Here is an 18,139-nt window from a genome sequence, read left to right as displayed (position 1 = left end):
TCAGGATAACAAAAATATCTTCTTACTGATGCAGACACAGTTGAGTAGCAGAACAAGTTCTTTGAAATGTGTTGAGTAACAGCTCTTGGATTACAGTGTAAGCTTTAACACCTCAGGAAGTGTGTGTGTAGGTCTGTGCTCAAATTACTGGACTACAAAGTGACAATCCTTACAAAAGCTTGGAATTTATATACTTTATTTTGTTTGAGCTGGAAAATTGCTCTGAATAGCTTAAATCAAACTTTGAGAAAAATGTATGTGGTGGTCATTCAGGAATAAAATGCCAGCAGTCCTGCTACAGAACGTGTAGAAGATGCATATGACACTGACTCTAGTGCTGTTGTATCTCAGTGGACAAAGAAAGACAACATCACATCCTTATGTATAATATGACTTGTATAAATCAGGGTTGAAATGGATTCTGGGAAGAGGACAAGAAAGCACTAAAACAAGATCATGTTAATATGGCAGGTCCTGAGATATCCATTTTGTGGAAAAACATATTCAAATGTTATAAGACACATCCTAGAGTGATTTTAATGCATTAAAATTAGCTCAGAAAGCAAAGATACAATGAAAAAACACATTTTTTGAGTTTCAAGGTAGCGTTTTCCTTTAATGTGCATCTTCCAATTATTAAGGTTGCTGCATTTTTGACATTAAAAGCAAGAATACTGTCAAATCCTTGTTGTAGTAAATTTGTGTTTATTGGAGATGTAATGATGGTATTGATCTTACTGTCCTCTGAATATTTACTTTTTCAGAGTTGTTTCGCTGCTTTTAACTTAGAGAAGCCTAACACAGAGCCCTTAGGAGCACTCCGGTTAGTTTGACTGGGTCATATAGAAAACCTAACATTTTACTTGTATTTTATTGTTTAGCCTGTTTACTTTTAGTGTGATAATTTATGTACATTTTCTTTGTGAGTCAATGATGTGTCATAGGCCTTAACCAAATCTAAGTGTGCAGTATGTACTGTCGGCACACTTTTTCAGTGCTACTTTTACCTCTTCAAGGAATACAAGAAGATTTATTTGACACAATTTATCTCATGACCAAACTGTTCTGGCTTCTGGTCTAGAATGTGTAAAACTAGACCACCTGTGTCTCCATGAACTAATTCTATAATGAGTCTTTGCATGACCTTATAAAAATGCATCAAGCTCATCGACTTGTAAGTTGTCAGGTTAGCAGTGACACTCACTTTTTTTACATGAGAACCAGTATTGCTTGGATTCAGAATTTCAGTACACATCCTGTCTTTAGAAATGCACTGAGCATTAATGATAAGAGTTTAACAAGATTGTCTTTGGTGCATTATAAGAAAGAAGATAGGCTATTAACTTGGTTTATGAAGACTGCATTTTAAATTTAATTGGCTGCTCTCTTGACCATAGTTTTGTAACCAGAAGCATTTTGTTTTCTGTTTGTGTATGTGATGCATGTATTTCCCTAGAAATTTTGAAATTACTGCTTCACACCTGAAACCAATTTGGAAAAAAATCTGATTTGTGATCTCCTGATGCTCATTATTTTTGTGTGACCCAATATGTCCATGTAGGAGCTTTCCGTGACCCTTCAGTTTTTATGTACTTATTACGTATTTGTTTTGTAGCTGTCACCACTGCTTTTATGGCCTTCCCAAGTCTCCAGCTAACCATACCCTGGCTTCCATGAATCTGGAATGATAATTGGGCACAAGCCATTGCTGGGTGGGTCCTTCAACCTTCCAGGGGAGAAAGCTGTCATGGCGTGTTCACTTTGCAGTATAAAGGACACTCTGTTGCTGTAATACATCCCTGTGATTTAAGTTTGGAGTAATTTTCTTCTCTCTTCCTTCTTGGTTACAGGCGGACTTGCAGAAGAGGTAGATGAGAAGGTGCTCCATGCTGCTTTCATTCCTTTTGGGGATATCATGGACATTCAGATTCCACTGGACTATGAAACTGGTATGTTTTGTCCAAGTTACCTTTCATAGAGCATATTTTAAATGATCTAGACAAGGGGTATGAATTAAGTGGATGGGGCAGAGAAAATTCTTGGGGGAATGCCAACTATTAATATTTTTGCATTCTGTTTGAAAAGTTCATATTCATTCCAGTAGTTTTAAAAGATTTGTTATGAAGCAAACGTACCTGCCATGGATAAAAAAATCTTTATGTGATGTACCAGGCAAAATACATTTGGCAGAGGGTAATTAGTTTGCACCTCTTTGACAATGTATGGTGTTTCTCTCATTTTTAAGTAATGACTAAAATATTTCACTAAATTCCTGCTCTTCCTGTGCTGCTAATGTTTGTGTATATATTTAAATTAAACATTTCTTTATTTTATATATTTGTTTAATTTCTAATGACGCTGTTGATTATATGAACTGGTACTATGCCTGATAAGGTTTCCTTGTGGATCAGTAGATTATCCCAGTAATGAAATTCAAATAAAATAAAGAATTGCTGAACTGCAGTCACACTTTGTTTGATTTTGCTCATTTTAATTAAATTCATTATATGTACGTTTGTGTGTGTATCTTTTTTCTCAACAAAATGTCTTGCTATTTCCTGTCATTTCCTTGCAGATATTTGCAGAGAATATGTGACAAGCAGGTAAAACTGACAAGGCTGAGATTTGTAGGACCCATATGATTTCCTGTTATATTTCAGAATTAATTTTTTTAGCATTGAGAAAGTCAGGACATTATAGTAATCTTGTGTGAATACTCATTCCTTCCAAGAGTTAAATAATTTTGGGAGTTAGAAATGAGTTTCTTTTCTTATGTTCTAGTATAGACTATAGAGTCTATGATACCCAGAATATTTTCAGGGGATGGGTTACCATTTTGTTTTGCATTCATATTTTAGTACCACAACTTCACCTTGCATGTTGACAGCCAGTGGACAGTTAGTTAATTAAAATATAAAGAGTGTGTGGAAGAAGGAAAGACGGGGAGAGAAATATTTTGTGACCCCAGGTGTTAGGCACATCTATATGGCTTCATGCCTGCATTTTATCTGCTTGGGAATTTATCATTCCAGCAGTCTTTAAAATTTTTTGTAGCAGTACTATTGGTGTGGATCCACATTGGCTTGGGACTGGATATTAATCTATCTAAAGAATAATTTATGGCTGCTGACTGCTAATTATACTGTCAGGTTAGGTGCCCTTTACGTAAGCTGTTGGTTAGCTTAACATGAACCATGACCACCAGTGACAAATGAGATATAACTGTGCTTATGTCTTGTGTTTTGCTTTGTTTTTGTCTGAATTGCTGGTATCAGTTAGTGGATTTAAATGGTATATCACAGGACATAACAAAATTGGCATCCCAAGGATGGAGATAGATCCTTCAGCAGTCATAGGCTTGTTTTCCCGAGCCTCCATTTCCCTACACAAAGGTTTTGCTTGTACAGTGCTCATGTCAGTTGGTATAGGAAAGGGAATTAGTAGCATACAGGAGACATCTCCTGCCCCTGCTAGATAATGACCAGTATAGCTGCAGTATACTTGGATGCCAGTGGAAGGAAGTAATTACCTTTTTTTCTCTCTTTTCTTTGGACTTGCATTTTGATCCAGTCTGTTGCATCCCTGCAAAGTTTCTTTACCTGCCATCAGATACTGCCCTAGCCTGTATGCATTTTGGTAGGAGAGTGATATTACCCAATTGACTGCTTACAGAATGCTTACTAGAGAGAGGGAGAGAAATCTTACTGACCATAGTGAATACATTAAGAACAGTTAACATTCCTGCACTGTGAGAGTAATAGCTGCAGTTTTCTGTTGATTTGTATTCTGCACTTAGTTGCATTGTAATTAGGGTTGCTTTAAAGCTCAACATTATTGGTGACATTTCAGATAAAATGGCTTGCATTCACATATGTAAACACACCACTGTGACCATTGCTTGGTTCGTGAATGTTTTCCAAAATATGCAGTGCAATTGTAATTATGTATTTATGCTTACATGCACATTTATTTTGCTAACCAGATTAGTTCCACAAAACTAAAGATTTGTTTACAGTGAAGAGCCAGGGAGAAGATCTCTACAGTAGAGCCTCCAGGACATTTCAAAGTAGATAACTGGCCAGAGCCAGCTTCCTAATAAAAGTCTGATGGATTTCTGATCACTGCTTATAACACAGCTCTCACAAGTCCTCAGAAACACTTGAATACAAAGCACATTAAAATTAAAGAATCACATATACCTGCATGTTGGAGGGGGGGCAGGTTCCTCCTGCATCCCCATACATGGGGACTTACTCCCCACACAAGCATTGCAGCATGTATATATGCAACACCAAAATTGGCGGGAATCTCCATGGTAGCACAGACTTGATCATTAGTGTACCATCTCCAATATTGTACCCTAGTCATTGACAGTAAGACAGTTTATCATTAATGTGGTAATGTTGAGCCTAACACCCATCTGAGCATATTGTCTAGTTTTTACTATTTACTTTTGTTGATTGGATGAGTCCTGATAGGTCTGTGGTTTATTTTTTTCTGAGGTGGTTTCTATATAGATGAGGGGGAATATGGTAAAGAGATTGTGAAGATTCCCCTGCCAGCTGATTGAGGTGTCATCCTTCTCTTATGTGATGGTGATGGAGAAATTTCAAAGCTGGAGGTAGGGAAGAGGAGTTCAGATAGCTGTGTTAGGAAAATGGGGAAACTGAAGTACTGGAATGATCTTCTGGCTATCAGGTTGCCAAATTATTGAGTGAGTTTGCTTAATGGGTTGGTGAGAAGGTAGTATGTGAATAAGCTGAGAGTTAAATTTTGTGAACAATATTGCAATAGGTGAGCAGAGTGGATGGTTAAATAATGCTTTCACGGTGCAGTTTACTGGTGGAACAGCATCATCTGCTACAATGTCTGAGGGGATAGACATAGAATCAAGCAAAAATGGTTATAAAACAGGGAATTTGTTCCGCTGTTGTGTGTAAAGAGAGGTGAGATGTTGTTGACAATGTGATCCTTCACGCCAGAGACACCATATTGGCATGAATTCTGAAAAACTGTTTTGCAACCATTTCAGGTTATAGTGAATAAAAGGAGTTTTTTTTGCATTTCATCTGAGTATCTGGGCTGTTTGGAGAGAATGGTGGCAGAATTAAATGAGAGAGACAAATTTTGGATAGAGTTTATCTTTCAGAATTTAACATTAGTTAATTATATATATAAATTTATATAGTACAGACTTGGCAGTATTTTGGTAGTGGAGATGGAATAGGAGCTAATTAAGCATTGTGTAGATTGTTGAAATAACAAAGGTGTTCGGAATAGAGGTTAGGAGCTGTCACATAGAGACTGGGAATCTTTATAAACGTAACATTTTCTTAAAAGTTATAAATTAATATTATTTTTGTGGAGGTTTAAGGCATTTAGCGAGACAGTGCCCTAAAAGATGGGAAATTTGTGGGGACTGGGATCATCATAGGTATATTTAGAAGTGTTGTAAATATGGTAAATGGTGGCTTGTGGTTGGATTATGTAAAAGCATTGGAGGAGTGGGAGGGGACAGTGGTAAATAAAGGGAATTTTGAAGCTTCAGAAGATTAAGATGGTGAAGATATAGTTTGTAAATAGTCAACAAAGACTTTTTGAAACCTAAAAGAATCGGCAGGCAAGTTAGAGAGAAGACTGTAGAGAACTGAAGAATGTGTATGATGGCTTGCATCATTAGGAAGGGGAAATGGAAACTAAGACAGAAGAAGAGATCAGTAGGACAGAAGTCAAATAAATTAAATAGAAGAGAAAAAGTAAAGTAATGGAGCGTTGATTTGGTTTGAGAGTAATGTCATTTATTAGTGGTATGAATTTTGAATTGAAAATGCAGATAGTTCTAGAAGAGGTTAAAAATGAAAAAAATATATATAGTATGTTTGGAGAACATAAAGTATGTTAATTTTAAAGACAGATAAAAATCTGAGGTATGGGTAGTTAAGTTATCTGAATGTTGGGAACTGAAAACTATAGTACCAAGCTACCAGCAGTATGTAAACATCTCTATAAAAGGTGATAACACACTTGATGAAGAGTACTCGGATATCACGCAGGCATTCAAACCAGTCCCCCACCCCCATCTTGGTAGCTTAGATCACATTTCTATCCTGCTTATCCCAGCCTATAAACCAATGCTAGTAAGGGAAAAACCTTTCAAGAAGCAAATAAGGATCTGGCTTGAAAGAGCTGTCTCGGCTCTGCAAGACTACTTTGAATGCACTGACTGGAATCTATTTAAAGAGGCTTATTCCACAAATCAATGTATTAATTTGGATGAGAACACTGAAAAGGTTGTGGGATACATTACAAAATGTATTGAAGATGTCACCACCCTGAAGGATGTAACCATCAGAGCCAACCAAAAACCCTGGCTCACCAGTGAGATATATGAATTACTGAGAGCGTGTAATGCCGCCTTTAAATCTGGAGATGGAGACGCTTTGAAAAAGGGCAGGGCCAACTTGAACAAAGATGTGAGAGTAGCAAAACGGGCCTACAGTCTAAAAATACAGGGGCACCTCACTGACCAGAAAGATCCCAGGCAGCTGTTGAGAGGGATCCAAAACATCACAGATTGTAAGCCACCATCCACACATTGTGATAACCCAGACTTTTTAAACAAGCTAAATATCTACTTCAGTAGATTTGAGGAATCAAATAGAACCTTACCAAAGAGACTACCCACCAATGCAGATGGCACATCATGATGCCTCAACTTGGAAGAAGTACACAGGAACCTATGTAGGGTTCACTCTGGCAAAGCAGCTGGTCCGAGTATGATCCCAGGGAGGCCACTTAAAAACTGTGCTGATCAGCTGGCACCAGTCTTCACAGACATTTTCAATATATCTCTTAGCCAGGGAAAAGTGCCCAAATGCTTTAAGACCACCGACATCATCCCTCTGTCCAAGAAACCATCTCCAGCATCATTAAATAATTATCGGCTAATTACACTTACCTCAGTAGTGATGAAATGTTTTGAAAAAATTGTCAAGGATCACATGACATCCTGCCTATTTGCTGCATTTGATCCTTCACAATTTGCATACAGTCTAAATCGTCCCACTGCAGATGCCATAGCCTTAACACTTCACCACACCTTAGACCACCTGGAAATAAGGACCGTTACATATGCATGCTGTTCATAGACTTCAGCTCTGCCTTCAGTACAGTAATTCCACAATGGCTACTGTCTAAGCTGAGTAATCTGGGCATATAAAACTAAATATGCAACTGGATCCTCGACTTCCTGACTGAAAGGCCACAAATTGTTCGAGCAGGAAAACATCACTCAAACAGCATCAACATAAACACTGGGGTCCCACAGGGTTGCGTACTCAGTCCACTTCTTTTCACAGTTCTAACACTTGACTGCACAGCTATGCATCAGTCAAATAGAATCATCAAATTTGCAGATGACACTACAATAACTGGCCTTATCAAGATGGAAGACAAGGCGGGAGAAGGTGAACCAACTTGTTCATTGGTGCACTGACAACAACTTAGCACTAAATGTTGGGAAAAAACAAGGAAATCATCATCAGTTTTAGGAAGGAGAATAAGCCACACACCCCTATCATCATCAGTGGTGCCATAGTGGAGAGAGTAAATAGCATCAAATTCCTAGGGGTACAAATCTCGCAAGACCTAAGTTGGGCCACAAACGCTTCCTACCTTACAAAGAAAGCCCAACAACTTCTCCACTTCCTTAGGAGACTTTGTAGTGTTAGCCTCCCCCCCACAGGTCCTACTTACCTTCTACAGGGCCATGATTTAGAGTGTACTGACAAACAGCAGTGTTGACTGGTATGGGAATTGCTCTCAAGCTAATTGGAAGGCATTGGATAAGACCATAAAACAGGCCACAAAAATCATTGGCTCCAACATTGAATCCCTACAGGACATATATTTAAACTGATGCTATGGTAGAGTCCAAAAACTATTGATGGATATACACCATCTGGCTTATAGACTATTCAAACTCCTGCCAACAAGGAAGTGCTACAGAAGCATTAGATGCAGGACATCCAGATTCCATAACAGCTTCTTCTCACACACTGTCAGACTGTTGAACAACAAATAACCTGCTGAATGGGTAAAACATTATTTATGTGCAATATGTCATTGTTATTTATATAACTCTCTGCTTACTTTATATGTCTCTATCTGCTCGAAAACTGTAAACTGTACATTTGACATATATTGGTGGTGGGTAAGTTTTACATGTGTGCCTCTTTTATTTATTTATAATATTGTTTTTTTATATATCCTTATATTTCTATTGAGTCTGTTCCTGTTGTTGTTTTGTTTCTGCTGTAAAAAGCTTTCACATGTTTTTATTTTATTTATTTTTCGTATCTTATTTTGATTTCTCTTTTTACTATTTCAATTTGTTATTAATCTATCTTCCTTCTGTAAATTGTCATTCTTATGGTACGAGCCTGAGTATCGAAATTTTGTGCAGTGATACTTACTTTTTCCTCTGTGTTGATCTATATGACAAAGTTTACTTTGCCTTTGAATGTTCTGGAGTAGCTGTAATAAAAAGGCAAAAAAATGGCATAAAACTGTACTAACAGTACATTGGTAAGAGTAAAGAGCTCTGATTTGTGGATGGAGAAAAAGCATGCTAAAGTACTTAGGCCAGGGCCTTTGTTTGTACCTTTGCAGAAATGAAAGAAATTGTAAATATTCCATGAAGCCTTACCTGCTAGTAATGTTAATGTGATTGTAGACGGGGGGCTTTTACTGTAAGAAGGGTAAAGGTAAGAGAGAAGGTAGAAGAAGAATGTATATAAGAAGAGATACTGAGATACCAGAGCTAACATGATAAGCGATGATGCATAGTGAAACATATTTAAAGTACAGGTCACCAGAACTAACATGATAAGCGATGATGCATAGTGAAACATATTTAAAGTACAGGTCACCAGAACTAACATGATAAGCGATGATGCATAGTGAAACATATTTAAAGTACAGGTCACCAGAACTAACATGATAAGCGATGATGCATACTGAAACATATTTAAAGTACAGGTCAAGATAAAGTTGGGATAAATTTTGTATTGCAATTATGGAACACGTAAAAGGGGAAGATGTGTATCCATCTTTGACTACAGAACTTTGTAGTGTTCCTTTGAAGGAAAAGAAATTTTATTTAAAAATGAGCTTGGCATAATTGGATGGATGAAATGAAGTTAAAGAGATGTGTAGCATTGTCATTGAGGAGGGATCACAAAGATGTATATTTTTTATAAAAGTTGTTTTTTTGGTATGTTGTACTGAAAGGAATCCTGAGGTGAAAAGGAAGATGTTAAAGATGGAGAAAAGAGGATAAGGATATATTTTTTTAACACTATAGCCTTAATAGCAGCAAAAAGGAAAGCATGGGGAGAAACAAAAAGCAAAGGTTTGCTGTTGGGGTTGGAGTCTGTGCCTCCTTTGTCCTTTTTTTTTTTTCTTCATTAAACACCTTTTAATATCACACATTCAACAATGATATTAGTACACTTACGGTTATAGAAAAGAAAGCAAAAAAAAAAAAAAAAACATTTAAACACTCTTCATTAACTTTATTAGAGTTGCCACCTTTTCAAATGAAAAGTGGGATTCTGCAGGACAAAACATACCAACAGCCAGTGCAAAGTACAGAACTTTCAATTTTGTTGTCCAAATAAAAGCATATTTTTGTAGCATTTGAGATGATTATACAATTTCATATAACATTTAGGTGTTTCAGATACAAAATAACTGTTTATACAACTATTAAAGAAAACTTAGGAAATATGTTTTGTCCTTAAATTTCAGGACATTTGCTATTTTTTAAAAATTTTTACACTGGACACAACTGTCCAAAGAGGAAAAGGTTGTAACCCTAAATTTCAGGCATAACGCATATGTTTTCTTTTTAACTATTGTCTTTCACTCAACTATTCCTTAAATTTCTCATGTCCTGCCTTCCTGTAAATTTCACCAACCCTTCTGAGAATTTTTCTGCATGAATTGTTCCCAAAAATTCCTTTTATTTCTATGCTGTTTCTCCTTCCCTTTGTTAAAGATCCTAGCTCCAATTATTTTATTTCCTTTATAATATTCGTACTTCATTTGCAGTTGGTTTAGATTTTGGTTAGCATTGCATTTTCTAGTACTTGCTTTTTTGGCAGTCAACCCATTAAATTTAGCCAGGCTGTATTATGTCTGTGCAATACAGATCTTTTAACTCTGCTCAGAAGAATAATTTCCTTTGAGTCATTTGCTCCCCCAACATTTCTGGAAAAGTACTCTTTTTAGGCGAATTTTTAAAATCTGCAAACTTGTTAGATTATTCAAAAAATATGTTCCTAATTACCTTTCTCATCACACTTCCATCAGTTGCTATCTACCCGAGAAAACCCCCTCTAAAGTCTGCTTGGGGTATAAAAAATATGCATACAATTCCATGCAAAAATCCTAAACCTTCTGGACTTTGTTGGACATGTAGGAGATGTGCCTATGTCCTTCTACTGTCCCTTTGTAAATTGCCTTTCCATTCAGTCTTCCCACTCTTTTGTAACCTCTGATTGATTCTTATAGTTATCATGGAATGTTTTGTATGCCCTACTAATTACCCCTGTTTAATGACAGATTATTTTCTAGACTCAACCAGAGTTGGACTTTTGCTTAGCATCCCCCTCTCTTTTTGCCTGTACTGTGTTATGAATCCGTCAGGGAGGGCAATCTCTAACCTACAGTCTAGATTTCTGCTTAGCCTCATCTCCCACTGCTGCCTTCCCATCCATAGTTCTCTGTTCCCAATACCTTTGTTCCTTTGCTGATTTTCTCCAGTAAATGCTAATTTTCTCCAGTAAATGTCATCTCCTTCCTGCCTATTTTCTGTACCCCTACTTGTAATCATCTTTATTAGCAGAATCTCCTTGTTCCATTCCCATATTGACAAAAGCTTTTAACATTCTGTACAGTTGTTGCTACTCTTCTTTAGGTACTGCATCCAAAAATTCTGTCCTGTCTTTATTTCTTGAACTCCCACTTCCTCATTGCATTGTCATACCTTTCGACTTCTGTTTGTAACCTTCGGATTGTGTTATATATATTAGCCTCAGCTGTGTACCTCTAAGGTATCCCTTTAAATCAGGTAATCCTAAACCATCTTATTATGTGGTAAGAAACTGCATATCACACATAACCCTTTCCATCCTTCACTCCCAAATAAATTCCTTCAACTCTGTATTAATTATGGCCAACAACAACTTCTCTTGTAGATAAAAATAAGTCTGACCTGTGTATAAAACTAAACAGACTATAAACATTTTCACTGATTATATCTTACTATCCATATTCATAATCAAGAGCTTCATACTTTTCAGCTTTTGTATTATTTTAGGTTCATAGGTAGGTACTAGGCTATCAGCCCTGGGGCCTATACAAGCCCAGCCAAAAAGGTACCCTGGCTTTTGCCACCCAAGAAAATTATTTTCCTGTGCCACTGTCAAGCAGAGCCACAGAGGTGATCCCCGGGGTGAATTTCCTATTTCCCATCCAATCATCAAGATTTTTCTTAAAGAGTGCTAATGAGGAGCTTTGCTTGATATAGATAGGTAGTTTATTCCAGAGTATGGGAAGTCTCTGGGACAGGAATCTATCCCTCCGGCATGTTCTGTTTATTATGGTGACAAGGTTTAGGTCCCTAGAGCGTGTAGCTCAGAGGGATTGGGATTTATTTAAGTGGAGCATGTCCAACAGCTCTGGGTTTGACATAGCTTTGTATGTTAGGCAGAGATCACCTCTGAGTAGGCGATATGCGACGGAGTAAAGCTGGAGTTTTTTGAGACAGTCTGTGTAGGGCATCTGTTTGAGGCCGGTAATCCTCTTTGTGAGGTATTTCTGTGGCCTTTCCGGTTGTTGTAGAGGTCTTGTGAGGTACATACCAAAAGGGACGTTGTACATGGGTCTAATGAGTGATGAGTAGAGGGGAACATTGACCTCTTTTTCTGGATGAGAAACCTTTTGTGATGAGGTGTGCCATGTAGAAGGATTTCCTGACTACTGTGGCGATGTGATTATCAAAGGAGAGACTACTGTCCACCTGTGACCCAAGGTCTCATATCACACTTTCAGTGTTAAGTATACTACCACCTTTGTTGTAGTTCATGGGTACAGAGTTTTTACCAAAGGGGATGACAATGCACTTTTTGGCATTGAGCTTGAGGCCATGGCTTTGACACTAGGCATTTGTCTCGGTGAGGCCCTTTTGTAGGATGTTCACATCGTTAGGAGTTTCGATTATGGCTCCTAGTTTGCAGTCATCTGCGAACTTCATTAGCCAAAGACCTTCTGTGTTAGCCTGTACTTCAGAGAAGTAGATACCAAACAGGAGAGGACCCAGGACTGAACCCTGTGGTACTCCACTGGTCTGAAGTCGGATTTGGAGTCTGCTACTTTCACAGTGTGGGTTCTATCAGTGAGCCAGTTGGCAACCCATCTTGTGACATAGGGATTTATACCTAGTTTAGTGAATTTTTCTATAATTCCAGAGTGGGGGATGGTGTTGAAAGCCTTGGCAAGATCTAGATAGGCTGTGTGAACCACTTTACCCTTGTCTACGGCTTTGGTGACTGCTTCAAAGAAGTCTGTCAGGTTTAGGAGACATGATCTGCCTTTTACAAACCCGAACTGGGTGGGGTCCAGAGTTTGGAGATTACCAATATCTTTGTTTATAAGTTCCATGATGATATGTTCCATGGCCTTACAGACCAGGCTCGTCAGGCTAATGGGGCGGTAGTTCCTGGGGTCCATGGTGGCTCCCCCCTTGTGGAGTGGGATAACAGTCGCTGTGCGCCATTCAGCAGGCACAAAGCAAAGTTGTTTAGTCTCTTCCCATATAGTCTTATCTGCCATAACAGATTATTTGTAATTCATATACCTAAATACATAATCTTATGATGCCCCCATAGATATTGGTATTGGTGAATCAATTCATGTATGGATTAATAGTGAACTGCTATAACCATTGTTTTATCTTCAATTGTTTTATAACATGAAAAGACTTGAAACTGTCTCAAAATGGTCCACAACACTGAAATGTCCTTTTGTGAGTTTATCAAGTAGATAATATCCTTTGCGAATAAAGTTAACTTTTCGTAATTACCAGTTATATCCTTGACTTGTGGGGCCATTATTTTCTTTACCAGCGGCTCTAAATATAAAACAAATAGTAAAGGGAGAAGTAGAGATCTCATCCCTGGTTCCTCTGTTTAAATACATGTTGTCAGAGAGGAAATTTCCCACCTTAATTCTTGCTTTTGACCTTCTACAAAGCCTCCTCATTAATCTTGTCATTTTATCAGGGAACACAAATGCTTCCATTGGCCTACTCATAAAATCCCAGCTGACTCTGTTGGTGGGTCTTGATGCAGAGAAGGCATAAAACAGCACTGGCATTTTCACATACTCTTCTTCCCTGTGGATCATCATTGTTCTATTTATGTTGTGAAATGTTTGCTTCCCCTCCACAAAACCATAATGATCCATGCGTATACATTTTGGCTGAATGTCCACCCTAAAATACTTTGTCAAATTAACATGCTTATTTGTATCCAACTGTGTCTTCTACAGCATTGTTGTTTGTGCCCTAGACTACTAAATATAATTTAGTACGGGTTGTTTTAGTCTGTACCTGCATTGTCATTGATATTCCACGATAAAATTGATAAGAGAGTCACTTTGGTGAGAAGCTCTTTTTTCACTTATTCTGCATGCCAAAGTCGGTGTGCTAAAAGTTTTAGTGCTCCACATTTGTTTTCAAAAACTAGTTGCTTAAGAGGAGCAGTTACTGAGTGCTAAAGGAAAATAAGGGAGTATTTGGATAATATGAATGAGTTTAAGCAAGTATTTTTGATAGCTTCAGAGCACAAAAACTTAGGTTATAAATGGAGTAAAATTTAAAATGTGTTCCAGCACAGGCAGGTTACTAATAAACACCACCTCGTATGTCTTGAAGATGGGCAGGGCAAAATTCACTGCAGCAAAAAGCGTAAATTTAAAGGCAACAACTGAAGGCTGTTGAATCATGAACTACTACTGTTTTTTTTTTTTTACTTGGAAAACCTTCTTTATAATATGCTTCACACACATTAAAGTCAGATTGTAGTATGGTTATAATTATGTTTGATCTGCTGTATGAGCCCATGTATTTTGAATTAGCTATTGATTCTGTTAAATGTTTTCTGTTTTGCAGAAAAGCACCGTGGGTTTGCCTTTGTTGAGTTTGAAAATGCAGAGGTGAGAATTCACATTTCCTGTGCCTTAAGAGTAGAGAAAGACATTGCTGGTAAACGCTAGGATAAGAATGCTGGGCAGAGGTTAATGTTACATTATGGTGGTAGGTAAAAGTAGTCGCCAATGAATGTGGACAAGAATAGTATATGACTGATATGGTATTGTTTGTATGGTGAGCAGAATGTGTTACTTATGAAGAACTATAGAAGGTGGTTAAGAATGCATTTTGAACTTGATCATTGTATCCATTTAATCATGTTTGAACAGTTGATTATGTCAGAAAGCGACAGCATCTACACGGTTCACATTATATGTGTCTGTCTGTATACATGTGTACATGTAATATATTTGCCATTACCCAGATGCTGTGTGGTCCCAGAATTGGCATATATAATATTTCAGGCATGTGGAGGTACAGGGGGACTTGCCCCATTCAAAAATATTGTTTTTTATCCTTTTTATAGTCTTTTTTTTTTTTTTGGTTTATCTTTAGATTCAACATAAAAAGGTTGCTGTATTAGTTTTTGCTCTTGTGACCATTCGTGATGAGCCTGTATATATATATATATATATATATATATATATATATATATATATAGAGAGAGAGAGAGAGAAATTGCTATATATGCATGTGTGTGTGTGTGTGTGTATAGATATATATATGTGTGTGTGTGTGTGCGCGTGCTGAGATCGATTGCACAATCTCTGGAATGGGCATATTTCTCCACCCCAAGAAATGTGCAGTCTGAACGCAAACGATCAAATTAAAAACTCATTAGGTCTCTAGTATCATATTAAATCATACAGACACATGGACGAAAGCATTGCGCAGGCAGCCAAGGAAGCATAGTCGCTGTAGAGTAGCTGGAGTGTTGTCACACAGACCAAGGATTCCAACCTATTACGTAGCACAGCAAAATAACTGACAAAAAATAAGCATTTACATGAAGCACTCCACACCCTTGAACATGGAAGGATTTCCCCCCACCATTCTCTCCTAACTTATATATCCTAACTTCATGGTTGCACAACCATTTCCAAAAAGAAATAATCAAGCATGTTCTACAGTTGACTAAACACTCAGCTGTAACATTAATCCCCAAAGCTGTACTGAGCTGAAGAATAGAGAAAAAGTGAAAGTGAAAAGTAATGATGAAACAAAAAGGCAGCCTGTTAAGAGAAATAGTTCTTATATGCAGGGTGAGTAAAATTACTAGTGTACTGTTAAGTAATGAAAAGAATGTGTGCGAGATAAAATGCGAGTCAAATAACAGAGTAAGTTAAGGCAGGGTGTGTTATAAAAGTTACAGATATGAGACAGAGAGATCTAGCCATGCAAGTATCCAAGATGGAGACACTAACATTGTTTTAATTCAAGATTTTTTGAATGCCTGTGTAATTTCAACCATAGATTGCATTTTTCATAATATATTTACATCTGTATAAACTGCATTGTCTTCAAATGAATTGAAGGTAAACAGTTAAATGTCAAGGCAGATGTACAGAAGCTATTCTAATAACACTAGAGCAATAGGTCCAAGGTGAGTAGAGGACTCTAGTACAAATGAGGATTAGCATTTGAATAATTTACATAATTTCCAAAGATGCTAGCAGTACATATACATTCTGAGATTAAGATGGTTTTAGACCAAAATAACAACTCAAACCAGAAAAAAAAACATAAGAAACTGGAGCCAAAGATGTTACTGCTGCAAAACACTTTACTGGAGCTGCACCAGTATTGTTTTTCAGCAACAGCAACATCTTTGGCTCCAGTTTTGTATGATTTAGATGGTTTTGTTCAGTTTACTTAAGTGTTTTTTTTTGTGTAGACAAATATTCCTGCATATCTGTGATGTTAGGCATTATGAATAAAGACTTGTCTTGCACTAGAACCCTTGCTAACTTGGTAGTGGTTTAAAGACCATAATGAATAGTAGTGGAGCCAGGTGAAAGTTCTGCTGGATTCCTTCTCCTACCTCCAACCTCCTAAAAACAGAGGCTACAACTTTGGCCATAGTGGAAGACCTCTGATAGGTGTTGAAGAGAGCCAAAATGAGTTACTCTGATGTAATAATTCAGTATTGCAAAAAAAATAGTCACATGCATTCTGTGCTTTGAGTGGCAGCACCAGCCAGTTTCCCTCTAATCTCTGTCCTTTCTGTCTTCTGACCCAAATTACAGCATATTGCCCATATGCTTCTACCTTGAAGGAAGTCTCCCTTGTCTTTGTGTATAATATTGGAAAGGTGAGAAGTGAATATTCAGGCTAGCAGTGCAGATCCTAATGAATATTTTATAATCTGCATTCATTAAGACCACCAGATGATGCCTGCTAGGTAGCATAGTATTTTTAACCAGATTTTAAAATCTGGGCCACATGTGCTTGCTTCTAGCATGGGGTGATACTGCAGACTCAGAGTAGTGTTGACACATGCACTCAAAAACGTCAGTGCTTCTGGAGGGGGAGTGTAGTCTTCACTAGAACATTCATTTAGCCCCAGAGCATTGAGAGATTTTAATTTAACAATATGTTGGAGTAATCTTTCTTTGAATTTTTCTGTAAGCAATGATATTTTAATATCGTCCAAGAGAGGGGTGACAGAGCAATCCATTACCCCAGTCAGCATAATATGTATCTTATTTCCCCTGATGTTCTTCATTCCACATTGCTGCAGTCCTAACTATTGGGTAGTCCGCTGTCCAGTCGGCCCGAATACCAAAGTATATGGCTGACGTCGGTCAGGGCGCATTAGACTGACGTCAGTATGTCAGGGTACTAATGCGCATGACCGACGTCATATCCTCAGTCTTTTTTGCCGCATGGTCCGATGCAGAAGCAATTTTGCGAGTGCAGGTTGGCGTTCTGAAAGTTTCTGAAGTCAGAGTTTCAGACCGAATCAAAGTTGGCTAAGTACCCCGTTGGGGAATATTTTGTTTTTTTCTTGCCTCAGTATTTTACCGGATGTCAGAAAAAGTGAATAACTGTATTTCTTGTGGGAAACAGATACCTCATAGGGATTACCATACTTTGTGTATACCTTGTTTAGGGCCTGAGCACGACGTTGTTGGATGCCGCTCTTGTGCTAGATTTAACAAACGCACTATTAAGAGAAGGTTAGACTGTGCCAGGTTAGTTTTGGGAAGCGTTGTAATTATAAAATGCCGTCGGATGCTCCGGCGCCTGCTTCGCCAAAAGCGCAAAGACAAAGCAGCAAAACCTAGAGTTGAAGAACCGACAGTCCCGGACGTCGGTTCTCTAGAAGGCTCAGTGGAGCCGGAGGTTCTGCCAGGAGTTTCTTTGGAGTCTCAGGGAGAGACTTTACTGTTACAAGATGTGTCCTCTCAGGAAGTAGGCCAGGCTGAGGGGCTTCTCAGGTGGCTGTTCTTCCCTCTCTTCCTAAGGTGGTTAGGGCCTCCCTTCTGTTTCCAAGGCTTCTTTGAGAGGCAGGCCAAGTTTAGCTTCAGTGGGGTTTCTCCTAGTGCTTCAGGGTCTTTGCCTAAGAAACATATGCTTAAAATGGCAGAGGATTTAATTACTATGATTAGGGGTTCTATGCCCCCTCCTGATAAGAGGCCTAGGGTGGAACCTGAGTTTGAGAGTTTTGAGAAATGTTCGGAGGCTTCTGAGTCTTGACTGAAGACTTGCAGGAGTATCCTCCTTATTCTGATTCTGATGTGGATGATTCTACTCCTTCAGCTTCTCCTCCTGAGGATTTTTCATTTTCAGAGACTCTGCATTCCATGAGGGAGCATTTTAAATGGGAAGGTCAAGATTTCTCTGACTCCAGCAAGAGGCTTAGGGAATTCTTGTTTTTACCCCAGCATAGGCCTTTAGCTATACCTCCTGTTCTGAATGTGG

General features: G+C 38.1%; 1 protein-coding gene across 1 annotated transcript in view; it reads left to right on the top strand.

The window, feature by feature from the left end:
- Positions 1-18,139, top strand: part of PPIE (peptidylprolyl isomerase E) — a 619,697-nt gene that overhangs the window by 39,359 nt on the left and 562,199 nt on the right. Inside the window, exons 2-3 of the mRNA XM_044059910.1 lie at positions 1,851-1,949; positions 14,237-14,280. Of these exons, the coding sequence (XP_043915845.1) occupies positions 1,851-1,949; positions 14,237-14,280 (143 nt within the window). The remainder of the gene's footprint in view (positions 1-1,850; positions 1,950-14,236; positions 14,281-18,139) is intronic.

This window comes from Protopterus annectens, chromosome 1.part2 (assembly GCF_019279795.1).
Source record: "Protopterus annectens isolate FY-2018-M chromosome 1.part2, PAN1.0, whole genome shotgun sequence".
Lineage (NCBI taxonomy): Eukaryota > Metazoa > Chordata > Ceratodontiformes > Protopteridae > Protopterus > Protopterus annectens.
Note: the sequence above shows the minus strand (reverse complement) of the source record. Positions and strands in the feature narration are given on the sequence as shown.